Source organism: Schistocerca gregaria, chromosome 1 (genome assembly GCF_023897955.1).
Source record: "Schistocerca gregaria isolate iqSchGreg1 chromosome 1, iqSchGreg1.2, whole genome shotgun sequence".
Lineage (NCBI taxonomy): Eukaryota > Metazoa > Arthropoda > Insecta > Orthoptera > Acrididae > Schistocerca > Schistocerca gregaria.
In genome coordinates, this window is record NC_064920.1 from 1,197,383,392 (window position 1) to 1,197,410,979 (window position 27,588).

At 38.9% G+C, this 27,588-nt stretch overlaps 1 protein-coding gene across 1 annotated transcript in view; it reads left to right on the forward strand.

Annotated features, from left to right (window-relative positions):
* Positions 1-21,998: 21,998 nt before the first annotated feature.
* LOC126284700 (myeloid differentiation primary response protein MyD88) overlaps positions 21,999-27,588 on the forward strand; it is a 112,330-nt gene continuing 106,740 nt past the window's right edge. The window contains exon 1 of the mRNA XM_049983833.1: positions 21,999-22,292. Coding sequence (XP_049839790.1) covers positions 22,291-22,292 — 2 coding nt within the window. The 5' untranslated portion in view covers positions 21,999-22,290. The remainder of the gene's footprint in view (positions 22,293-27,588) is intronic.

Genomic DNA, 27,588 nt, shown 5'->3' on the forward strand with positions numbered 1-27,588 from the left:
ACATAGCAGAATACATATAGGATATATAGACAAAATATAAAAATGCGGTGTGTGATGAGAGACGACAGTAGTGGTACATACTACACATAGCAAAGTACATATAAGAGATAGTCAGAAATCAATAACATACAATAATTAAATTACTGAGGTTGGCAGCCCTGCAGCCAGGTGACGGAGCGAGTTTTGGTGTCCACGTAAAGATAATTAATTTTAGATTATAAAACATGTAGTTTAGTACTGGTTATGTGGTAAATAGGTGTATTAGTGTACCATTAAAGGTTCCATTTTTCTTTACGCAATATAGCAGTAAACGTGAAAAGATCGTACCGTCGTATTTTCTGTTTACGTTTCGCTGCAGCAAATCTATAGAATTTCGTTTAGTTGTTCTTTGCTCTCTATAGCAATTTAATTGTAGGGTACGACTTCATTATTTAACTAGCATTCCCGGAAAGTAGCGTAAAGTTTAAGTTGTTGTTTCAGAAACTTTGCACTGTTGTTTTTGTTTACATACAGTAATGTATAGGCCAAATTTGTGGAGGCATATTTTCTTGTTTATCTGTAACTTAACTGACTTATTCTTAATAAACTATTACGTTTATCATGAGTGAAAAGTGCTTGACTTGCCATAGAATTGTTAGGTTGTGGCTTTGATGTGATGGGTGCTGTAGTTTTTTCCATGTGGATGACTGTAGTGGCATGGGAATAGGGGAAGTAAATGAGACTCATCAGTGGTTGTATAGGATTTGTAATAGAGTTAGGAAGATACTGGAACACGAGGGGAAAACTGCCGCCCCTCATGCTGAGTTAGACAAGGCCAGGGGAGATCGTGGCAGGTTAAGGAGAGGTGGTGCAGTGGTAGCACACTGGACTCACATTCGGGAGGACAACGGTTCAATCCCGCGTCCAGCCATCCTGATTTAGGTTTTCCATGGTTTCCCTAAATCGCTCCAGGCGAATGCTGGGATGGTTCCTTTGAAAGGGCATGGCCGACTTCCTTCCCCATACTTCCCTAATCTGATGAGATTGACGACCTTGCTGTTTGGTCTCTTCCCCCCAACCCCAACAAGTTAAGGAGCGAGAAGGGTAAAGAGAGGTGGGAAGTGGCAACGGACTACAAGAGGAACAGACCTAGAACTTTATCTGACAGCTTCTCGGTGAATGTGGAAAATAGATTTGACCTATTGCTTCAGTTAGAAACTAGTGAGCCTCAAGCAGTTGCAGGTGTAGACAGGGCACAACAAACTTTCAGCAGCAAATTGAAAAGTAAGAAAATAGGGACATCAGTAAAGAGAAAGAAAGTGGTGTTGTTAGGTAGTTCCCATGTAAGATGTGTTGACCAACTTCTGCAGAATGAACTAGGATCAGAATACCAGGTCACCAATTTTTTTAAACCTAATGCTGGCCTGGGGCAGGTGACAGAGGATTTAGGATCACTTTGCAAAGATTTCACTAAGGAAGACACCGTGGTTATAGTGGGTGGGGCAGGTAATAGTACTGACAGAGATCCTGGGTACAGTATAGAGTGTGACCTTGCAAAGATTGCATCAGCATTGATGCATACTAGTGTTGAGTTTGTATCTGTTCTTGGGCGCCATGACCATCCTCATTTGAACTCTTCTGTCAAGAGAGTTAATTTGGAGTTGGAGCAGTTGCTTATGCCTGGTACAGGGTCACACATTGGTGTGGTTCCTGTTGATTCTCTCAATAGCTGGGATTATACTAGGCATGGCCTTCATCTCAACAGGAAGGGGAAGGGTAAACTGGCTGGGAAAATAGCATGAAAGTTAAAGGGGGGAGGCACTATCATGAGTGATAAAATACCAGTGGTTATAGGGTTAAGAAAAGACCCTTTTTAGGGTAGTGAGGACAGAAAGAAACCAAATTTTAAGAGAGGTTAGGACTGACACATACCTTCAGTTTGAGAAAGAAACCAAAAAACATAATTCTAGCCCATTACATCAGCATAAACAGCCATTGGTTAAGAATTTTCAACAGTCAGCAGATATTTTAACTCTACCCAATTTTAAGTCAGTCAATGTAAAGTGTCATCTATCTTTATTGCATCAAAACATTCGAGGACTGAGAAATAAAATTAATGAATTAATTATCTGCACAGATGAATTAGAGTCTTCAAACCCAGCTGACATAATCTGCCTCTCTGAACATCATGTGACCACTAGTATAGAACTTTTAAGTGTTGCAGGGTTTAGGTTAGCATCTTACATCTGTAGAGAAGAAATGGAGAAAGGAGGAGTTGTCACATTCATCAGGAATTGTCATAAATTTAAGAACATAGGCTTTCATAAGTTTTGCCTAGAACAGCATATGGAAACATATGCAACAGAGATAGAATTTCACAAAAAAACCTTCATAATATGAAATGTATACCGAGCACCTGCAGGTACCTTTAATCTGTCCATAAACCACCTTGAGGCTGAACTGGTTCATTTAACAACCAAAACCAAAGAAATAGTGGTTGCTGATGATTTCAATGTAGATTTCCTTAAAGACTCTACCAATAAGAACTTATTTGAGTTAGTAACATTTTCATTCACCTTAATTCCCACTGTAAAGTTCCCCCCTAGGGTAGCCAATTGTTCACAAACAGCCATTGAGAATATCTTTATAGAAAAGTCCAATGAACAAAGTTATATTACAAAACCAATAGACAATGGCCTCTCGGATCATGAGTTGCAGTTCCTTGTGTTAAATGTTAACACTGAACAGGACATAAAATCTGTTAAAGCTCAGCTCAAGAGGGTAATCAATAATCCAAAAATTGTTTTTTTTTTAGGACACTCCTCACAGACGTTCACTGGATTGCTGTTTACAGTGGTCATGGCATGAATGAAAAATATGACACTTTTGCTAATAAAGTGCTTACCTTATTTGTACACTGTTTTCCCCCAAAGCTAACCAAGGTTAGAGCAAAGTCAACAAAGAAGCCATGTTTTACTCAAGGAATAGGGGTATGTTGTAAAACAAAAAGAAAACTCTACCTGTCAATCCGAAACAGTTCTCATGTTGATGCTATAGCACATTACAAGAAATAGTGCAAAATATTAAAGACTGTAATACGGACATCAAAGCAAATATATTACAAGGAAAAGATAGTCTGTGGTGTCAACGCCAGACACCACATTTGCTATGTGGTAGCCTTTAAATCGGCCGCGGTCCGGTAGTATACGTCGGACCCGCGTGTCGCCATTATCAGTGATTGCAGACAGAGCGCCGCCACATAGCAGGTATAGAGAGACTTCCTAGCACTCGCCCCAGTTGTACAGCCGACTTTGCTAGCAATGGTTCACTGACTTCTACGCTCTCATTTGCCGAAACGATAGTAAGCATAGCCTTCAGCTACGTTATTTGCTATTATCAGTTACTATTGATACTGTGAATCATGTAATGTCAAGAGCGACATTCGTCATTAATGGATTAAAGTTAAGTATTCCACCAGCTACGTCCGTTGTTTCTAAATTCTAATTTCCTTGGCCTCTTCCAGACCTCACGCCAGCCTGCATGAGCTAAATCGCGTGCCTTTCGGCCTCCTCTAGTAACACGGTGTTGGCTCTCCGGCCAACCACAACATAGTCATATCAGATAACCAAATAAAGACAATATGGAATATAGAGAAGCAGGAGACCAGTAGAACCAGACATGCACTAGCACTAAGAGTAAATGATATATTTGTGACAGATGTGTATAGTGTTGCAGAACTTTTTAACAAATATTTTGTAAAAAAAATGGCTCTGAGCACTATGCGACTTAACTTCAGAGGTCATCAGTCGCCTAGAACATAGAACTAATTAAACCTAACTAACCAAAGGACATCACACAATTCCCTGCCCAAGGCAGGATTCGAACCTGCGACCAGAGCGGGCATGCGGTTCCAAACTGCAGTGCCTAGAACTGCACGGCCGCTCTTGCTGGCAAATATTTTGTAACTGGTACTGAAAAGATGGGGTTGGCAGGTTCTGTAAATGCTGCTATGGAATACCTCAGACCAAACATTTTAAGTAACTTCCATAATGTGAATTTGACCCTCAGTACCCCAGCAGAAATAATGACCACCACAAAATCTTTAAAATCAAAAACATCTAGTGGGTATGATGAAATATCAAAAAAGTCAATTAAAAGAATGTGATTCTGAATTAAGTAACATATTAAACTATCTGTGTAACCAGTCGTTTATCAGTGGAATATTTCCTTAATGGTTAAAATATGCTGAAGTTAAGCCACTGTTTAAGAAGGGAGATAAAGAAATATTATCAAATTTCCGTCCAATTTCACTTTTGCCAGCATTGTCATAAATTTTAGAAAAAATAATGTACAATCGGATTTATAACCATCTTATCTCAAATAACATACTGTCAAAGTCACAGTTCAGATTTCTAAAGGTTTCTGATATTGAGAAGGCTATCTACACTTACAACGAAAATGTGCTTCTTTCATTAGATAAAAAATTTCAGGCAACTGGTATATTTTGTGATCTGTCAAAGTCATTTGGCTGTGTTAATCACAATATCCTTTTAAGTAAATTAGAATATTATAGTTAACAGGAAATGCTGCAAAATTGTTCAAGTCTTATATCTCTGGCAGGAAACAAAGGGTGTTATTAGAAAGAGACATGTATCAAGCTCCAGAATGAGATTTTCACTCTGCAGTGGAGTGTGCGCTGATATGAAACTTCTCCGCAGATTAAAACTGTGTGCCGGACCGAGACTCGAACTCAGGACCTTTGCCTTTCGCGGGCAAGTGCTCCACCAACTGAGCCACCCAAGCACGATTCACCCCCGTCCTCACAGCTTTACTTCTCCTACTTTCCAAGCTTTACAGAAGCTCTCCTGCGAACCTTGCAAAACTAGCACTCCTGAAAGAAAGGATATGGCGGAGACATTGCTTAGCAACAGCCTGGGAGATGTTTCCAGAATGAGATCTTAACTCTGCAGCAGAGTGTGCGCTGATATGAAGTTTCATGTATCAAGCTATCAGGCATCATCCAACTGGGAACTAATTAAATGTGGGGTCCCACAAGGTTCCATTTTAGGGCCCTTAGTTTTTCTTGTGTATATCAATGACCTTTCATCAGTAACAATACCAGATGCCAGGTTCGTTTTGTTTGCCAATGATACAAACATTGCAATAAATAGCAAATCAAGTATAGTCTTAGAAAGGTCAGCTAATAAAATATTTTTGGACATTAATCACTGGTTCTTAGCCAATTCCTTGTCACTGAACTTTGAAGAAACACACTACATACAGTTCAGAACTTGTAAGGGATGTCCCACGAATATGTATCTAACGTATGATGACAAGCAGATTTAGTTCAATTTTTTATCTTGGTGGCTCGCAGATGCCCGTCCAGATGCGGGAGGTTGCTGCGTTGCCAGTTGCACACGACGCAAGCGTCAAGAGACGCAGCGCCATAGTATAGTATAGTTCGCAAACTTACGTTTAGGGGGGGGAGCGCGCAGTTCATTAAGTAAAGCCACCAAGGCCGCATTAACCCTTTCTCTGCTACAGAGACGTGCTCACCGCACTCCGCGCTTTGCACGATTTTGTCACTGCACTGCTCGCCTGTGCAGACACATGGTGTTCCAACTGCTTTGACACGTGTCCGCTACGCTAACGTTGCTAATCGAGCTCTGAAGCTCCATGAGGACTCTAACACGTCACGCAAAATACTGACAAACACTGTTGGTATGACTATGGATTGCTCATGCTTCGTCGAAGTACAATAGGAAATAAACAATTACTGCTGTTCTTTATTGCGAAAAAGCGGTTCGTGAGATTGATACAAACACCTTTCCTTGCTATCGCCTGAGTTAGGAGTCTTATTGCTTGTTTGGTTAAAGTAATTAATAGAATATGAAGAAATTGGTATAAAGTATGCTTTTTCCAAACTTTCTATAAAAGAAAGTCTGCTATCAAGACATTGCTTTTGTTCTATTACTTTATTTATGACTGAACGTTTCTAAAACTGGAGACACTCGCCCCTGCTCTGCACTGCAGTCGAGATCTGGCAACGTCATTCTCTGTTCATTGGCTGACTGTGTTTTGTGACGTCAGATGCGCAGAACGAACCTAAACTCGGCCACCAACATAAATGACGCGCACTTTAGAAGAAGTGGAAATTCTTGGGATTACAGCTTGATAATAAATTCAACCCCCCCCCCCCCCCATGAACCAAGCCAGACAAACGTGTGGTTCCTGAAGAGAGGCAGCAGCCTTTTCAGTAGTTGCAAGGGCAACAGTCTGGATGATTGACTGATCTGGCCTTGTAACAATAACCAAAACAGCCTTGCTGTGCTGGTACTGCGAACGGCTGAAAGCAAGGGGAAGCTATGGCCGTAATTTTTCCCGAGGGCATGCAGCTTTACTGTATGATTAAATGATGATGGCGTCCTCTTGGGTAAAATATTCCGGAGGTAAAATAGTCCCCCATTCGGATCTCCGGGCGGGGACTACTCCAGAGGATGTCGTTATCAGGAGAAAGAAAACTGGCGTTCTACGGATCGGAGTGTGGAATGTCAGATCCCTTAATCGGGCAGGTAGGTTAGAAAATTTAAAAAGGGAAATGGATAGGTTAAAATTAGATATAGTGGGAGTTAGTGAAGTTCAGTGGCAGGAGGAACAAGACTTCTGGTCAGGTGACTACAGGGTTATAAACACAAAATCAAATAGGGGTAATGCAGGAGTAGGTTTAATAATGAATAGGAAAATAGGAATGCGGGTAAGCTACTACAAACAGCTTAGTGAACGCATTATTGTGGCCAAGATAGATACTAAGCCCATGCCTACTACAGTAGTACAAGTATATATGCCAACTAGCTCTGCAGATGACGACGAAATTGAAGAAATGTATGATGAAACAAGGCCCCTGGAGTAGACGACATTCCATTGGAACTACTGACGGCCTTGGGAGAGCCAGTCCTGACAAAACTCTACCATCTGGTGAGCAAGATGTATGAAACAGGCGAAATGCCCTCAGACTTCAAGAAGAATATAATAATTCCAATCCCAAAGAAAGCAGTTGTTGATAGATGTGAAAATTACCGAACTATCAGTTTAATAAGCCATAGCTGCAAAATACTAACACGAATTCTTTACAGACGAATGGAAAAACTAGTAGAAGCCGACCTCGGGGAAGATCAGTTTGGATTCCGTAGAAATACTGGAACACATGTGGCAATACTGACCTTAGGACTTATATTAGAAGAAAGATTGAGGAAAGGCAAACCTACGTTTCTAGTATTTGTAGACTTAGAGAAAGCTTTTGACAATGTTGACTGGAATACTCTCTTTCAAATTCTGAAGGTGGCAGGGATAAAATACAGGGAGCGAAAGGCTATTTACAATTTGTACAGGAACCAGATGGCAGTTATATGAGTCAAGGGACATGAAAGGGAAGCAGTGGTTGGGAAGGGAGTGCGACAGTGTTGTAGCCTCTCCCCGGTGCTATTTAATCTGTATATTGAGCAAGCAGTGAAGGAAAGAAAAGAAAAAAAAATTGGAGTAGGTATTAAAATCCATGGAGAAGAAATGAAACTTTGAGGTTCGCCGATGACATTGTAATTCTATCAGAGACAGCAAAGGACTTGGAAGAGCAGTTGAATGGAATGGACAGTGTCTTGAAAGGAGGATATAAGATGACCATCAACAAAAGCAAAACGAGGATAATGGAATGATATCGAATTAAGTCGGGTAACGCTGAGGGAATTAGATTAGGAAATGAGACACTTAAAGTAGTAAAGGAGTTTTGCTATTTAGGAAGTAAAATAACTGATGATGGTCGAAGTAGAGAAGATATAAAATGTAGACTGTCAATGGCAAGGAAAGCGTTTCTGAAGAAGAGAAATTTGTTAACATCGAATATAGATTTATGTATCAGGAAGTCGTTTCTGAAACTATTTGTATGGAGTGTAGCCATGTATGGAAGTGAAACATGGACGAAAAATATTTTTGAGAGGGAGTGAATAGAGGCTTTCGAAATGTGGTGCTACAGAAGAATGCTGAAGATTAGATGGGTAGATCACATAACTAATGAGGAAGTATTGAATAGGATTGGGGAGAAGAGACGTTTGTGGCACATCTTGACTAGAAGAAGGGATCGGTTGGTAGGACATGTTCTGAGGCACCAATTTAGTATTGGAGGGCAGCGTGGAGGGTAAAAATCGTAGAGGAAGACCAAGAGATGAATACACTAAGCAGATTCAGAAGGATGTAGGTTGCAGTAGGTACTGGGAGATGAAGAAGCTTGCACAGGATAGAGTAGCATGGAGAGCTGCATCAAACCAGTCTCAGGACTGAAGACCACAACAACAACAACAACAACAACAACAACAATAAATTCAACTGGGAAAAGCACACCACACAACTGCTGATCTGTCTTAACAAATCTCTATTTGCAATGTGAATTGCGTCAGACATAGGGGACATAAAAATGAAAAAGCTGGCATACTATACTTACTTTCATTCCATAATGTCATATGGAATTATTTTTTGGGCAATTCAACAAGCCAAGCTAAAGTTTTCTGGGCACAAAAACGTGCAGTAAGAGTTATATGTGGTGTGAACTCAATAACATCCTGCAGAAGCCTGTTTAGGGAACTAGGGATACTAACTACTGCTTTCCAAGATATTTATTCTTTAATGACATTTGTCATTAAAATATATCACTTTTTCAAACCAACAGCTCAATTAATGGACTCAATACTAGAAACAAGAATAATCTTCACAAGGATTTAAAGTCACTTAGTCTTGTAGGAAATAATCTTTGATTGATAAGAACTTAAGCAAGTCCGCATTATAACTGTATTAATCTGATTTGCGGGAATATCAGGGGAATAACTGATACTGAAATATTCGTTATTTAAAACATTCTAATATCATCATCATCATCATCATTTAAGACTGATTATGCCTTTCAGCGTTCAGTCTGGAGCTTAGCCCCCTTATAAAATTCCTCCATGATCCCCTATTCAGTGCTAACATTCGTGCCTCTTCTGATGTTAAACCTATTACTTCAAAATCATTCTTAACCGAATCCAGGTACCTTCTCCTGGGTCTGCCCCGACTCCTCCTACCCTCTATTGCTGAAACCATGAGTCTCTGGGGTAACCTTGCTTCTCCCATGCGTGTAACATGACCTCACCATCTAAGCCTGTTCGCCCTGACTGCTACATCTATAGAGTTCATTCCCAGTTTTTCTTTGATTTCCTCATTGTGGACACACTCCTGCCATTGTTCCCATCTACTAGTACCTGTAATCATCCTAGCTACTTTCATATCCATAACCTCAACCTTGTTGATAAGGTAACGTGAATCCAGCCAGCTTTCGCTCCCATACAACAAAGTTGGTCGAAAGATTGAATGGGGCATAGATAACTTGGTCTTGGTACTGACTTCCTTCTTGCAGAAGAGAGTAGATCGTAGATGAGCGCTCACTGCATTAGCTTTGCTACATCTCGCTTCCAGTTCTTTCACTATGTTGCCATCCTGTGAGAATATGCATCCTAAGTACTTGAAACCGTCCATCTGTTCTAACTTTGTTCCTCCTATTTGTCACTCGATTTTCTTTCCCACTGACATTACTTTCGTTTTGGAGATGCTAATCTTCATACCATAGTCCTTACATAGCTCGCCCATATTTTATGTAAGTGGACAGCCGATGACAATTTCCTGTGGCATTCTTGTTGCTATGTTTTCCCTTTCCTTCGGTTTTACTTTCTTATGTAGCATTTTCCTTCTTTTCCTGATTTCTTTGAGTGTGTGCTTCAGTTTTATTAGGTCTGTCCACATTCGGTCCTTTTAATGTGTGTACGAGCGCTGATGACCTCGATGTTGAGCGCCCATAAGCCCCAACACACACATACACACACACTCTGGTCTAGCTCTGAAATATTACTTTGAAAACTTTCAATCGAATCTGCCATCACAACTAAGTCATCCGCATATGCAAGACTGCTTATTTTGTGTTAACATATCTTAATCTCACCTAGCCAGTCTATCGTTTTCAACATATGACCCATAAATAATATGAACAACAGTGGAGACATGTTGCAGCCTTGACTTACCCCTGAAACTACTCTGAATCATGAACTCAATTTACCGTCAACTCTAACTGCTGCCTGACTATCCATGTAAAGACCTTTAATTGCTTGCAAAGGTATGCCTCCTATTCTATAATCTCGAAGAACAGACAATAACTTCCTCCTAGGAACCCGGTCATATGCCTTTTCTAGATCTATAAAGCACAGATACAATTCCCTGTTCCACTCATAACACTTCTCCATTATTTGTCATAAGCTAAAGATCTGGTCCTGACAACCTCTAAGAGGCCTAAACCCACACTGAGTTTCATCCAGTTGGTCCTCAACTAATACTCGCACTTTCCTTTCAACAATACGTGAGAAGATTTTCCCAACAACACTGTTTAAAGAGATACTTCTGTAGTTGTTACAATCTTTTCTGTCTCCATGTTTAAAGATTGATGTGATTACTGCTTTTGTCCAGTCTGATGGAACCTATCTCGACTCCCAGGCCAATTCAATTATCCTGTGTAGCCATTTAAGACCTGTCATTCCACTGTATTTGATGATTTCATCCACCCCAGCTGCTTTATTGCACTGCAATCTATTGACCATTTTCTCCACTTCCTCAAATCTGATCTTTCGTCATTCCTATCCCATTGTACCTCGAAATCTGAAACATTACTGACCGTATTTTCACCTACATTGAGCAACTCTTCAAAATATTCCCTCCATCTGCCCAAGGAATCCACAGGATTCACCAGCAGTTTTCCTGACCTGTCCAAAATACTTGTCATTTCCTTCTTACCTCCCTTTCGAAGACTGCTACAGTCCAGAATGGTTTTCCAGCAGCTTGACCCATAGTCTCCAACCTTTTTCCAAAGTCTTCCCAAGATTTCTTCTTGGATGCTGCAATTATCTGTTTGGTTTTGTTTCTTTCTTCAACATAATTTTCTCTGTCTACCTGAGTTCTAGTATGTAGCCATTTTTGGTACGCCTTCTTTTTCCTTTTACAGGCTGCCTTGACTGTGTCATTCCACCAAGCTGTTTGCTTCATCCTACTTTTACACACTACTGTTCCAAGACATTCTTTAGCCATTTCTAATACTGTGTCCCTGTGCCTTGTCCATTCCTTTTCCAATGACTGTAATTGACTATTTTCAACTAACTGGTACCTGTTATGTACTTGTGCCTGATTTCCTTATCCTGAAGTTTCTCCACTCTTATCCTCCTACATATGGACCTGACCTCCTGCACTTTCGGCCTCACAATCCCAATTTCACTGCAGATTAAATAATGATCAGTGTTATCAAAGAATCCCCTCAACACACATGTGTCCCTCACAGCCTTCCTGAATTCCTGATCTGTTATTATATAGTCAATGACAGGTCTGGTTCCCCTGCCTTCCCAAGTATACCGGTGAATGTTCTTATGTTTAAAAAAGGCGTTTGTGATTACTAAGCCCATACTGGCACAGAAATCCAACAGTTGTTTCCCATTCCTGTTGGCCTCCATATCCTCTCCAAACGTAACCATAACATTTTCATACCCTTCTGTTCGATTTCCAATCCTGGCATTACAATCACCCATGAGCAGAACACTGTCCTTGTCCTTTACTCTAACAACTACATCCGTGAGTGCCTCATAAAAATTATCCATCTTATCTTGATCTGTCCCTTCACAATGCGAATTTACTGACACAATCCTAATTTTCTTGCTAGACACTTTCGAATCTATCCACATCAGTCATTCGTTTGCATACCTTATTGCAACTACGCTGGGTTCCATTTCTTTGCTGATGTAAAGCCCTACATCCCATTGTGCTATTCCTGCTTTGACACCTGACAGGTAGACATTGTATTCTCCCACTTCCTCTTGTTTCTCACCCCTTACCCGAATGTCACTAACAGCTAAAACGTCCAGCCCCAACTTACTTGCAGCCTCTGTCAGCTCTACCTTCTTCCCAGAATAGCCTCCATTGATATTAATAGCTCCCCATCTCATTACCATTTGTTTGCCATAACGTATCTTTATTACTGATTAGATCTAATAGATTCAGTGAACTGAGTGCTTAATTTCGAGGCCATTATGCATTTTATTTGAAAATTGGATATTTTATACGAGAGACTATATCATTCAACTGCATAGAGGTTGTTATGATCACTAGTGAATACAAATTATGCATGTTATAAATCAAAAGTGAAAATATTCCAAGTTTCATGATGATATTTAATGAAAAGACACATTTAGTGTGTGGCTTCATGACTCACTGGGGAAGTGCTAGACTATTAATGCAAAGATCTTGGGTTTGATCCTTCGTCAGTCCTAGTATTTTTATGTCTCACTTATATCTTATTTCATCTCTGGTAGTGGTTGTTGCTGTGAAGAACGCCAAGATGCACTGTGGTTCAGAATCCATGTCAAACTTTAGGTCCTCCAAAAAGTGGCTAGGTAAAGGTGTGATTCCTAATATGTGGCTGGCTGCTGTGGCTATTGGAGTGTGGCTGATGTATGTAATAGGTGCATTAACGAGCAAGTCCATTGGATCAGTTGTGGCTTGTGGCTGATAACAGTATATGAGAAAATGAGTTTTCATTTCAAAGATTATAGGAAGGCAATATATACCACCTCCAGCAGGGCCATGCCTAGTAAAGCACTGTGGTGTTCAAGAAATCTACTGATTTGTCACTGCTTTTCTTTTACACCTTCTGCAAGTAAAGAATCTTTCAGATAAAATATTCTGTGTTTATAAAGAAACTGACACTATATTTTTAGAGAGCAAATATATTGTGACCAGCCAAGTAGATGGCTCATAAAATGTTGTGTGACATCCTCGTTGAGCAGGTAACGGAAAATCAGGCTGATTAAAAAACTGTTTTTGAAAATAATGCTATTTGTTTGCTATCTTTAAAAAACTAATGCCCACATTCAGTTTGTGAGAGCATAGAAGAATCTGTCTGTAATTATTGGACTTTCTTTGGATGCATGTGAGATGCAGCCTTCCTCGCAGCAGCTTACAATGTGACAAAGAGTAGCTACATTGTTTTAAAATCATAGTGCTGACTGAGTTACAACGTTACCCTACATTAAATGGCCATGCCACTGCATATGTAGTCATCTCGCCTCAACCGTCTCCTTTTGGCTAGTGCCTTAATGCATTCGTTCCCAAACCAATTCTTCTTTCCTTGACTTTCTTTCATATTTCTTCTGCTACAAAGTTTTAGCTTCCAAACTCTGCGCTCGACCTCTCTTTACACCCATCATGAAATTTTTTGCTCTGATATCTTTGGAATGTGACATAGCTAATTATGTGTTTCACCATCTGGTAACACTCAAGTTCCTTTTTGTATATCTTTCAGTTTGAAATTTGTGCTATTAATAAACATTCCTTTCTGAATTGTAAAGGTTATTGAACCCACTGCTTTTGTCATTGCTTAGTTCATGTAAACTGTGTCTTCCAGTTGTTGAACAGAATACGTACTCTCTTTCCTGTTTAACATCTGTTGTTAATACTGCTATTCTGTGGCTCACTGACGAAAACTGAATTAGCAGCTACCGCCTTATTCACACAAAATTCCATACCTAATTTGTGTCCTGACTCATAGTTTTCACAAAATAGTGTAGACTTTTCGATATCAAGGGTACTGGTATCTCAGAGCCAACTTCCTGTAAACCGACTAAACCTATCTTATATCTTTCGATCTCCTTAACTAGACCTGTCTTATATAAACTATGAATATTCCATGTACGAAATTGTATACCTTGTTCTTCCACTTTTCATCTATTTTGAATTATGATATTGCAAGGCTTCCTTGTAGCCTGTTTACTGTTAACAAATTTTCTGTGAAAAGTGGTAACCCATCGCCAACTCCCAACCAAGAGGATTAGGATTTTACATTTTGGAGTATCCCTACCATAGATGTATCGCTTTACTCTGTTTATCTCTTGTTTCGCTAAAAATGTGGAAAGTTGAATAATAGGGAGTGGGAAGATGGGCGCTGTGAGACACACTTCATCTCGTTTATTGACAAATTTATTTCTGGTTTGGTAGAACCTACTGGCAGATATGTATCTTCTGGCAGTGTCTCATGGAGACGTCGCATCTCACCAAAGGAATTTTGTTATTAGTATCGACCAGGCTGTAACGCCCGAAATGCATATCCTTCTATTTCCATCTATTGCACTATAATTTTTTTTCCTTTATTTGTTACCTGAAGATATGACATCTCTGTGTCTTTAAATATTGTAATTGTTTTACTATTTATGCATTTATGTCGATGTATAATTGGTTTGTTTTGTAAATATTATTTGTATTTTTATCTGGGTCTGGCCTAGGGAAAACTATGCTACCGAACGACTACATCGATAGGTCGTGTGGAGAACCCTTCGACCATAAATATGTGAGAACATGGAGGTAAGAATATTCTTACCTCCATGTGTGAGAACCAAAGTGCTTAGGATCTTTGGTAGTGTTAACTCTGCCGCATGGAAAGCGGGCAGAGAGAGTGTGGCAGGAGTAGGGCAATGGAGCAGATTAACTTTGGTGATGATTGCTTTTCCCAGATTTCCATTAGGTACACGCGGTTTAATTTTTCACTGTCATTAAAGTCGAGAAGTGAGCGGGAGGTAACCAGGCAACTGCAAATGTATCATGTTGGACTGTGATAGTGTTAAATTATTTAAGTAATTTCTGCGAGATACTGATGATCAAGTCTTGCAATAGATCTAACTACGATTTTTCCCATTTAAAGATAATTTTGGCACCGCAGGGGTTTCCCCATAGCAGGATCGTTTTCACCTATTGAATTCTATTATGGGGAAACTCTAGTGGTACGAAAATAATACTTTACGACAGAAGAGGCTTTTAGATCTATTTTGGAATTCTCACCACAAGAATCTTGTAGAGATTTCTTTAAGGAATTTAATGTTATGACATTGCCCACTTAATACATCAATAGGTACGTTGTTTATACTTAGGAATCAATTTTATCTTAGTACACAGTACATTACCCTGCTGTAGTGGTGGATATCTGCCTTTGTTTCTTCTTCTACATCTACATCTACATCTACATGACTACTCTGCAATTCACATTTAAGTGCTTGGCAGAGGGTTCATCGAACCACAATCATACTGTATCTCTACTATTCCACTCCCGAACAGCGAGCGGGAAAAACGAACACCTAAACCTTTCTGTTAGAGCTCTGATTTCTCTTATTTTATTTTGATGATCATTCCTACCTATGTAGGTTGGGCTCAACAAAATATTTTCGCATTCGGAAGAGAAAGTTGGTGACTGAAATTTCGTAAAAAGGTCTCGCCGCGACGAAAAACGTCAATGCTATAATGACTTCCATCCCAACTCGTGTATCATATCTGCCACACTCTCTCCCCTATAACGCGATAATACAAAACGAGCTGCCCTTTTTTGCACCCTTTCGATGTCCTCCGTCAATCCCACCTGGTAAGGATCCCACACCGCGCAGCAATATTCTAACAGAGGACGAACGAGTGTAGTGTAAGCTGTCTCTTTAGTGGACTTGTTGCATCTTCTAAGTGTCCTGCCAATGAAACGCAACCTTTGGCTCGCCTTCCCGACAATATTATCTATGTGGTCCTTCCAACTGAAGTTGTTCGTAATTTTAACACCCAGGTACTTAGTTGAATTGACAGCCTTGAGAATTGTACTATTTATCGAGTAATCGAATTCCAACGGATTTCTTTTGGAACTCATGTGGATCATCTCACACTTTTCGTTATTTAGCGTCAACTGCCACCTGACACACCATACAGCAATCTTTTCCAAATCGCTTTGCAGCTGATACTGGTCTTCGGATGACCTTACTAGACGGTAAAATACAGCATCATCTGCGAACAGTCTAAGAGAACTGCTCAGATTGTCACCCAGGTCATTTATATAGATCAGGAACAGTAGAGGTCCCAGAACGCTTCCCTGGGGAACACCTGATATCACTTCAGTTTTACTCGATGATTTGCCGTCTATTACTACGAACTGCGACCTTCCTGACAGGAAATCACGAATCCAGTCGCACAACTGAGACGATACCCCATAGCTCCGCAGCTTGATTAGAAGTCGCTTGTGAGGAACGGTGTCAAAAGCTTTCCGGAAATCTAGAAATACGGAATCAACTTGAGATCCCCTGTCGATAGCGGCCATTACTTCGTGCGAATAAAGAGCTAGCTGCGTTGCACAAGAGCGATGTTTTCTGAAGCCATGCTGATTACGTGTCAATAGATCGTTCCCTTCGAGGTGATTCATAATGTTTGAATACAGTATATGCTCCAAAACCCTACTGCAAACCGACGTCAATGATATTTATTAGATTTGATTTTATTACTTCGCTTTATTTAATTTTTTTTGACACATTTCAAATACTCAATGACGACCTAGATTTTTTTTTACATCGAATGTTCTTCAGTAACAGAGGTGAGAGATCTGAAGGTAAAAACTGATTAAACTCTTATAATGGCTGGACAGAACCAACACCTACCGGGTGCATACATAGAAACATAATCTGAGGAAACTATTTCCAGTAAATAACCTTGTTTTTAGGTCGAAAAGTCAGCTAATTGAAGGTGAAAACTCTGATATTTCTGACATTATTTGTTATGCAGAGAAATACGCAATGGATAAGCTAAACATACTTTATGTGTTGGATATGTTGATTGATGTGTTTGTATGCATATATTTTTTCGAGCAAATAAACATCAATGTTTTACTGCTCAGTACTTTGCTATAGAAAACTGATGAAGAACATCCATTATGAAGTTTGCTTTGCCCATTAATAAACGTTATCATTCCTAGCTCCTTAATTCTGATATACATTTTGACTTCTTTGCGTCATGGATGGTTTTTAAAATCTTTTTTTTTTTTTTGTTGATTGTCACTGGGTTAAGCAAATTGAATTTGTGTCGATGTTCTAGTTTGAACACTACGCCATTTCACAGTGACGTCTACTGAGGTTCCATTCTGTTCTGTCCTGGTACATTGACTTTTAATGTGAATCTGTTTTAACTCTGCATACTGCAATTGCATATGTGAACTCCGAGTTTTTAGTGGGGCAACTTAAAAGACGCAATTCAGCTTAGTTGTACTTTGTGGTGCCTCTTTCCCACCACCACTACTCCCTGGTGGCAGTATTTCGAAACACCAGCGTTATGTCACAGCTATCGTGGTGTAATTGCTGCTGTATGTCATTCGATTTAAGTGTTTTTTTATTTCTTAAAAAATTTAAACAATGGTCAGCAGGTACACTTTGCAGGTGTGTGTGTGTGTGTGTGTGTGTGTGTGTGTGTGTGTGTGTGTGTGTGTGTGTGTGTGTGTTCTTAAAAGATTTTTGACTGCATAAAGAAACTTAATATACTTAACCATAATATATTTAACCGAATCATACAAACTTCGTAATTTGTGTGACCAAGAAACGTATAATTTGTGGATATGCGCGAAGTAGTTCCAGAGTGTGATATTGCAGCTATTAAACTAAAAATTAGTTATTCAAAATGCCTATATCAACGAATATAATAAGAGTCTAAAATCTTGGAAGAACTTCATGTCTGCCAATGACATTTACATGCCAGCTGTTGGTTAGTTTGTCATTGTAGACAGAATTTTCGCCTCTTAGTGTAATTTCTTTTATAAATTTGTTTGATTTCACCTTATTTATTCCTGTGTGAAATCTATTTTTCGATCAAGCATTTGGGTTTCGTCTCCATTTTATTTAACTTTTTTCACAGCTCACAAGTCATAACCTCCATGCAGTATATCAAATCAGAATTTCAAAGCAGTGCGTTCAATTAACAATATAAATATTGCAAACTTTAGGGAAAGCCTACAGCAGCTAGACTGGGATGAAGTGTATAAGGAACCCGATGCAAACTTGAAATATAACTTATTTCACGATACATTTTTAAGGGTATTTGAAAATTGTTTTCCCAAGAAAATAGTTAAACATAATTCCAAGAAAACATATACAATAACCTTGGCTAACTAAAGGAATAAGAATATCTTGCAACTGTAAAAGAAAACTGTATCTAACAGCAAGAGGGAGTACTGACCCCAAAATTGTTCAATATTATAAAAACTATTGTGCGGTACTAAGAAAAGTTATTAAAAAGTTGAGGAGCATGTGTATCATGTCTGAGATCAGTAACTCTGATAGTAAAATTAAAGTAATTTGGAATATTATTGAAAGGGAAACAGGGCAACCAAGAGCACAGGAAGGCCTTAGTTCGATAAAACTGAATGACAAGTGTACCAACAAACAATCAGAAATTGAAAATATTTTCAATAACTATTTTTTAAATGTTGTGGAGAAAATAGATCTTCACTAGAAGAGGCAAGGCTTCTAATAGAATAACCCATACCTGTACAGTTTGAAACAACTGTATTTCCACCAACCTCTCCCTCTGCAATCATTAAAACAATAAACTCACTGAAAAGTAAACGCTCTTACGGAATGGATTTCCAGCAAGATACTTAAAGCTTGTTCCCCACAGATACGTAGGATTCTAAGCCACGTATGTAAGAGCTCTTTGGAGCAGGGTGTTTACCCCGATAGACTGAAATATGCCATTGTAAAACCATTGCATAAAAAGGGGGATACGTCGGATGTCAACAACTATTGCCCAATCTCTCTTCTGACAGCTCTATCAAACATTTTTGAGAAAGTAATGTATTCAAGAGTAGCCTCCCACATTTGTAAAAGTAAAGTAGTAACAAAATGTCAGTTTGGTTTTCAGAAAGGCTTTTCAACAGAAAATGCTGTATACGCTTTCACTGATCAAATATTAAATGCTCTGAATAACCGGACATCACCCATTGGTATTTTTTGTGACCTCTCTAAGGCCTTAGATTGTGTAAATCCTAGAATTCTTTTAGATAAGCTAAATCATTATGGTTTGAGGGGGGCAGTGCACAAATGGTTTACTTCATACTTAACTGGAAGAATGCAGAAAGTTGAAATAAGTGGTTCATGTAATGTTAAAACAACAGCTGATTCCTCAAACTGGGGGACTATCAAGTACGGGGTCCCACAGGGTTTGGTCTTAGATCCTTTACTGTTCTTGATATACATTAATGACTTACCATTCCACATAGATGAAAATGCAAAGTTAGTTCTTTTTGCTGATGATATAAGTATAGTAATAACACCCAAAAACCAAGAACTAGAGAGAGAGAATTTATATACTTCAGACGACAGGCTTAACGGTTAACAGAGGGCACAGCGTGTCGTCTCAGTCAGAGCATCATTGACAGGTGCAGATGTAACTTCAGGTGTGCCCCATGGAAGTGTACTGGAACACAATGTTTTTCACAAAATTATCAAGTGATTCTCAGCAAACGGACTCTCTTTAAATTTTGATAAAACACAGTATATACAGTTCCGTACAGTAAATGGCACAACTCCAGCAATAAATATAGACTTTGAACAGAAGTCTGTAGCTAAGTTAGAGTTTTCAAAATTTTTAGGTGTATCCATTGATGAGAGGTTAAACTGGAAGCAATACATTGATGGCCTGCTGAAACGTCTGAGTTCAGCTACATAAGCTATTAGGGTTATTGCAAATTTTGGTGATAAGAATCTCAGTAAATTAGCTTACTATGCCTACTTTCATTCACTGCTTTCGTATGGCATCATATTCTGGGGTAATTCATTATTGAGTAGAAAAGTATTCATTGCTCAAAAACGTGTAATCAGAATAATTGCTGGAGCCCACCCACGGTCATCTTGCAGTCATCTATTTAAGGATCTAGGGATCCTCACAGTAACCTCGCTGTATATATATTCACTTATGAAATTTGTTGTTAATAATCCAGCCCAGTTCAAAAGTAATAGCAGTGTGCATAGCTATAACATCAGGAGAAAGGATGATCTTCACTATGCAGGGTTAAATCTGACTTTGGCACAGAAAGGGGTAAATTATGCTGCCACAAAAGTCTTTGATCACCTACCAAACAGCATCAAAAGCCTGGCAGATAGCCAACCAACATTTAAAAATAAATTAAAAGAATTTCTAGATGACAACTCCTTCTACTCATTGGCTGAATTTTTAGTTATAAATTAAGAGAGGGGGGGGGGGGAGCAAAAAAAAAAAAAAACAACTTAAACATTAGTGTCGAGCAATATCTTGTGTAATGTAATATCTTGTACAGACAACTTTTATTAATCTGACACGTTCCATATCATTACGAAGTGTCGTATTCATGATCTATGGAACAAGTATTAATCTAATCTAATTTAATCCTGCGCTATACATCCGTGTCCACCCATATGATTTCAGTTGATGCCATACTGAAAGCTGTGGAATTATGTAGACTTTGTGGCATGCTGTTTATAAGGTAGTACACGATGCCACTAGAGGGAGCCACAAGTGATGACACCATATTGTATGTGTGGGTGAACCTGGCTTTAGAGAAGGAAGACAACAGTGCAACATAAAAGAGAGTGTGGGTCCAAAAAATGTTAATTTCATGGTACAGAAGGGAATTTCACACATCATACAAGGAGCTCTAGGAGAAGGAATCTGAATCTTGTATTTATTTATTTTATTATCCATCTTTTGTCATTAAAAAATGCAATTCATGTCGTCATTTTAGAAGGCTGAAGCATCAGTTTTTAATTTGTTACGTTAAACTTCACTGTATTTTAATAGTTGAGGTGCCTTATTTATGATACAGTTAGCTACTGAAACCACATAAATTTTGACAACTGTGCTTACAAAAATGTTTCAGACACAATCCAGACAGCTACTTAACAAGAAACACGTCTACCACAAACATGTATTTAAAGAAACGGCTTGCAGTGTCTCTAGGTTTCAGTCCATTTCTTCATAAAACTCTGTAAATGCATGACAATATTAAAATAAGTTCCACCTACTAATCAATCTGTTCCTATACGCAGTAGTTTTTTCACTTCAAGTTGCTGTCATATTGCAATCTATTTCATTCTAAAATATTAAATACGGTAGTAGAGGGCCATGACGAACAATTTTAACGAAAGACATGACGAAACGAAACAATGTACAACAAAGAACGAACATTACACAACTGATATTAACAACGAACAGCATGTCGAATCCATATATGGAGCCCTGCGCATGGCATTGTATAGAAAGGAAATGTGCTTTAGGTCACGTGACCAACGACGGGTGGGTGACGACGACCGTCAAAATTTTCTTCCCGAGAAACACTGACAGTGCCGTGACATGACGGGACGGCCAATGTGGATGCTGCAATTTGAAACTCATAGCAGAATGTTTTGATTGGACGTGAGGTGACGGCCAGTGTGAATTGGCGTATATACGCAGATGCAAGCATATTATGACGTGATGCTCCGGTGACACTGCTGTCTGCCAATACGCGAGAAAGCCCGCTCTAAGTCACACTGTGCCGCTAGGTTTTCATAGATGCGCACGCGCCGATGACAAAATTGTCAATCTTTGAGCATTCTCCGCTCCGCATTTGGTTTCCAACTATCGACACGGTGATGCGCAAACTGGCATCAACGTCTTCGCACAACGTGACAGTGCACGAAGTCGATATACCTAACACTATTCCTAAAGAAGAGATGGGAAAAAAGCCAGCACTTCTCGACAGAACTTTTAAAGATTATTTTGGAAACATGAAAATTAAAAAAGGATGGGAAGAGATCAGTCTAATGATATTTTTAAGTTGGGAAAATTTATGTTCAGTTGGTACAGACACTCTCATGTTTATATTTTAATATTTTAATCAAGTTAAATGCAAATGATTGATCAAAAGTTTTAATACTTATTGAGGAATATTGTAAATTGTCTTGTAAGCGTGTCGAGGTTAATTAACTTTCCACTTATTAGTATGTCAACGTTGTGTACACACTATTATTTTTACGATATTTTCTTTTACGTCTCACTCTACAAAATCCATATCGATTGGATTTCAAAACTGTCAGTTTGTGCTAGCGCACACCACTTTGATGATGTGACGAAACAGTGGTGGTCTTGTTTTTCTCGTTAAAAACTCCGATGCGCGCCAAGTACAGAAGCCGATCACGTCACTTCATGACATCCATAGATTTTAACTTCTTCGGTATCGACTTCCCAGCAAAGTCGTTGTTTGGCTGGTTGTGTGAATAGTCTGTGCGTCCTGTCACCTGTTGATTTGCAAAATGTAGTTATAAATGGCATCAACATAACCTTAATTATAACTTTAATGTCGAAAGATAACTCTAAATATTTTGGATACAGGTCGCTTTTGGAGCTATGTAAGTTACTTTTGAGTTGCACAATGCTGTAATATAACAGTTGTCTTTTATTCGTAATAACATTTAGTCCTCTTATGTTCGTTCATGTTTGTTTTTTATGTTATTCTTTAAAATTTACATCACACAAGTATTTCAAAGGAACGAAAAATTTGATGTCTACATTTAAACTCTGCAAACCACTGTGTAGTGCTTACAGCGGTGCGTCCTATTGTATCAGGTATTAAGAATATCTATTCCATTTCATGTGCTAGTGAAGGGCGGAAAATTGATTGTTTAATTATCTCAGTGCCTGCTGTAATTATTCTAACATTGTCCTCGCAATTCCCATACATAGGATGTTACAGTACATTCGTTACGTCGTCTGGTAAAGCAAATTATTGAAACTATATAAATAGGCTTTTCTGGGGTAGTTTACGTCTACTTTAAAGAGTTTGCCCGTTTACTTTCTTCAGCATCTCTGTGACACTTTCCCACGGATCAAACCAACCTATGGCCGTTCCTGCAGCCCTTCTTAGTATACTTTGTTAGTCCTACTTGGGATGAGCCTCCAGCACTTGAGAAATATTACAGATGGGTCGCACGAGTGATCTGTAAGGTATATCCTTCGTAGATTGATTGCATTTACCCCATAATGTACAATAAACCGAAGAACACCAGCCTGCCAATCACAGTCTACAAGTGTTGCAGCCAGATATTTTTTTGAGTTCTCAGATTCCAACAGCGACTCCCTGATATTACATTGATGAGATACGTTTTTCGTTTTGTGAAGTTAACAGTTTTACATTCCAGAACATTTCAAACAAATCGCCACTGCTTGAATCACTTCGAAATCTTAAGATTTGACGGAAAATTTATGCAGATTCTTTCAGACAGCACTTCATTATAGATAAAAGCATCATCTTCAAAACGTCTGAGGTTACTGTTGATATTGTCTGGATGGTCATTAATACAAAACACGAACAGCAAGTGTTCCAGCACACTTCCATGGAGCACACCTGAAGTTACATCTGCACCTGTCAATGATGCTCTGACTGAGATGACACGCTGTACCCTCCATTAACCCTTAAGCCTGTCGTCTGAAGTATATATATTCTCTCTCTCTCTCTCTCTCTCTCTCTCTCTCTCTCTCTCTCTCTCTCTCTCTCTCGAGTGGTTGTCAGATTTAGCAGTAAAGCGACATGCTCTGCGTGTTTGAGCCTAAAATTGTATGAAGTTAAAGATGTCCTAGCAGAGCTCACTCAGATGGTACTTCTTCATTGTTAGTAGTGCAGTAAGTCCCTATGGAGATTATTAAGAAAACCTATTTAATATATCATGTATTTAGTTTCTCCAAAGTAAGCCAATAATTTGCTTCATACAGGGCACGTGTACAAAAGAACTGATTGTAAGTTTTCATTTGGAAAATTTATATCTTTATCATTTTAGCTCTGCTGTGACATTTTAATTCCATTTACGAAATTCGTTTGTGGATGACGGTATTTTAAATAATTCATTGATATCTATTAGTTCAAATACTGTGTCCTTTTAATTTTTTTAATGTGGGCAGAGCAAATTCTCATTGCAGGATACAGAGAAATACTACCCACAGGTAAAATATGTAGCTCTTTGTTTGAGGTTTGTAATGGGGATCATGTGGTACCTACATATTTTAAAGTATGCCTGACTCAAATATTTAAGAGATTACATTATCTGGTGGTAAGATCATTGTCCTTGAAAGGCAAGCATCCATGTTTGAGTCCTGCTGGGAAATATCAAAATAGGTTATTTGACTTTATTTTTATTTGGTCCTCTTGACTATCTACTATACAAGTGGCATATTAGCAATCTAGAACAATTAAATGAAATAACACAGTATTATGTGACTTTCGTATCATGTGTATACTATTTTATGTACACTGTGAGGGCATATAATATTACAACCCACAGGTTACTGGTGTAAGTTTAAACGAGTACTTACGAATGTAGTGTAAATGAAGCCAAGCCGAACTGAGGTGACAGAGATGCTCTTAGTGCCAAATTTATACAATGGTGTAGCGTAATTATTAGCAATAACAACCCATTTCCACGTCCACTAGATTTAGTCATTTTTAAAGAGCCTACCATGAGTGCAAGGCAACTGATGTAAGGAGAAGTGAAAGAAGGGATGATGGGTACCAAATTGTATGTGCTCGTACGGAAAAATGTTCTTGAACTGGCTCTGGTTGCAAATTAAGTTAAAATACAAGATTTGTCTTCATGGTGTAAATAAAAGTACATAATTTTTCTTACCTTCTAGATCATGTTTTTGCCTAACTGTTTTACTTTTTTCCTTACACCAAAGGATAACTTTGAATTCAAAGAATTTATTCTTTTTATAAAAAGTTTTCTGTGAGGGAAGTTTTTAGTTTTCTTTTGAATCTCGGTATATAGTTAATTTCCCTTTTTTTTAAGTATTGATGGGAAGCTTATTGTATGCTTTTGACTCATTGACTCCATTGTGTACTTTTGCGGGAGTTGCCGAGCCTGAAATCTGAAGCTGCAACTTCTTGATTATCGTACTCTGTATCATTACCAGAGGACAGTTTGTTGTGATTTTATATTCCAATTTGGCTCACTGTTTATGATGTTCGATATAGTTTCTACTGTATTCTTTTACTTGCCAATTTTTTGCGTGTAACGGATGTGTTTGACCTTCCTGCTTACACAAGTTATAATTTTGCAGTATTTATTGGGATGCAATTTTGCTGCTTGGTTTGTATCTGATCGTGCCATGCAGCAATATATGTTAAATATCGAAACTTATCGAAATATAAGATCTATTAAATCTGAGTACAGGAGGATAATAAATCAACCAAAAAGAATTTTAGGAAAATGCTCGAAGATATGGATAGAAGTTTACAATTCTTCTGCCTCAAATAGAATATACAGAGCATTCATTAATAAACTTACTTTCTCATTTGAAATTGTTTTCCCTAAGGGTAAATCAGATCAAGCAGAAGTCTAAAAATAACCCGTTTATTGCAGAAGGAATAGAGGTATTATGTGACACAAAAAGGAAATTGTACCTTCTGTCTGGGTACAGCTCTCTCATTAACATTGTAATGCATGACAAAGAATGCAGCAAAGTATTGAAGCAAGTAATATAGAAATCTAAGCAGCTTTATCATGAGAAAAAGATAGTTACATCTTGCAACAAAATAAAAACTGTATCGAATATAGTCAAGGCAGAGGCAGGTAGGGCCAGAAAGGAAGAGGAATATATATCTCTAAAAATAAATGAGGCATTGGTAACAAGTGCACATAGTGTTTCAAACCTCTTAAACAACTATGTAAAACATTCTCGGTTTTCTTGCCGCGTCAACTCGGGATAAAATCTCGAGCTTTCGACGATCATCTCCATCATCATCATCATCATCATCATCAGGAGCAACTGACTGTCATCAGTGCTGCTGTGGTAGCCGTTTTATTTTATTTGGCTTCTGATTGGTCGGCGATTACGTACTACTGTCACAGACGGTGTCAATGTGTGCGCTGGTGGCGCCACCACTGCCGTTGGAACGTAAACCTTGGAATTAACGTCTCTGCTGCTTCTGTGCATCAAGCACTCATTTCCATGCGCAGCTCAGATGGTATCCACTATTGCGGTTTAAGTTCTTTTGGCTCATTCTTATTTCAACAGCCTCCTTAATAATAGAATCCCAGTATGTGGAGGCTTGGGACAGAATTTTTGTTTCATCGAACAATATTTTATGTTTGTTCATGAAGCTGTGCTCCGCAATTGCCGATTACTCCAGTTATCTATTTTTAATATGGCGTTGGTGTTCTGCACATCGTTCAGAACCGGTACGAATGGTCTGAACTGTATATTGCTTCCACACTCACAGGGGGTATTATAAACTCCAGGGGCCCTTAACAAGGCACATTATCTACTTAATTTTCTTAGCAGGACAAAAAATCGGTCTTATACCCCGTCTTCGCAGGACTCTTCCTATTTTGCTGGAAATTGCACCACAAAAAGGAAGAACCACCATCGGTGTTTCATCGTGTGTGTGTGTGTGTGTGTGTGTGTGTGTGTGTGTGTGTGTGTGTGGTTTTTTTTTTATATATATATATAAAAGAATGTTGCCTTTATATCGTGTGCACCATAGCCATTCTTTCGGAGCACATACTTCAGATGGCTAATCTCGGACCTTAAGTGGTCATCATCAGAAAAAGTTTTTGCTCTGTATACCAACGTGTTCAAAATGGCTCTCTTCTGAGCGGGATGATGGAAACTCTGTGCATTCAGGTATAAATCGGTATGTGTGAGCTTACTGTATACAGAGTGGTCAAGACGCCTGTCGTTGTACTAAAACATCTAAGAAAGGCAGTCTCCCTTCCTTCTCCATCTCGACAGTAAACTAGATGTTCGAATGTATGCTGTTCATGTGTGCCATGAATTGTTCGAGAGCTTCTGCGCCGTGTGGCCAGATTTTAAATGTATCGTAAACATAACGATAAAATAAGGATGGACGTAGGGGAACCGAATTTAATGCAAGTTCCTCAAAATTCTCCATAAAAAAAGTTAGCCAGTGATGGAGACAACGGAGAGCCCAACGCCATACCCTCCATTATTTCATAAAATTCGTTAACATTCAAGAAGTAGATGGTCTTCATCACATGCGGGAACAACTTAATAGTTTCAGGAAGAAAAGATCAGCCAGCATTTTCAAAGTGTCCTCCACAGGAACTTTTGTGAAAAGCAATACCACATCCAGGCTGACTAAAAGGTCATTTGGACCAAGTCTAATCTGTTTGATTTTCTCAATGAACATCTGGGAGCTTTTGATGTGATGTTCACACCGGCCAACTATAGGAGTCATCAAAAAGGCTACCACAGCAGCAGTGAAGACAGTCAGACATATAAATTTAGTTACATACCTTGGGACAGATACAGGTTACAACGTCAAGGCAAACCATGGTGATGTTAATAGTTGCCTATAACATGCAGGCCTTACAAAATTGTTGTAAGTAGCCCATAGGCATCCAAGAGAGATGACATTATAAATGTTAAGTGTCTCCATCACATACAAGCCCAAGCTAGGTACTACCGCAACTCTGGCTCTGTTCTTATTCTACAGGCCGCGTCGCGAGATGGCGCTAGCAGAAGAGGCGCCAATGAATGTCACAGCTTGCATCATAACAGGCTCTGCGTGTGTGGTAACACTGCGTCACATAATTCTAGAGATTCTGTATCTCGTAAACATGTACAAAACTTGTGAAAGCTGCAGACCTATGCAATTGCCCATCTGCCTGGTCACATATACAACATATCGTA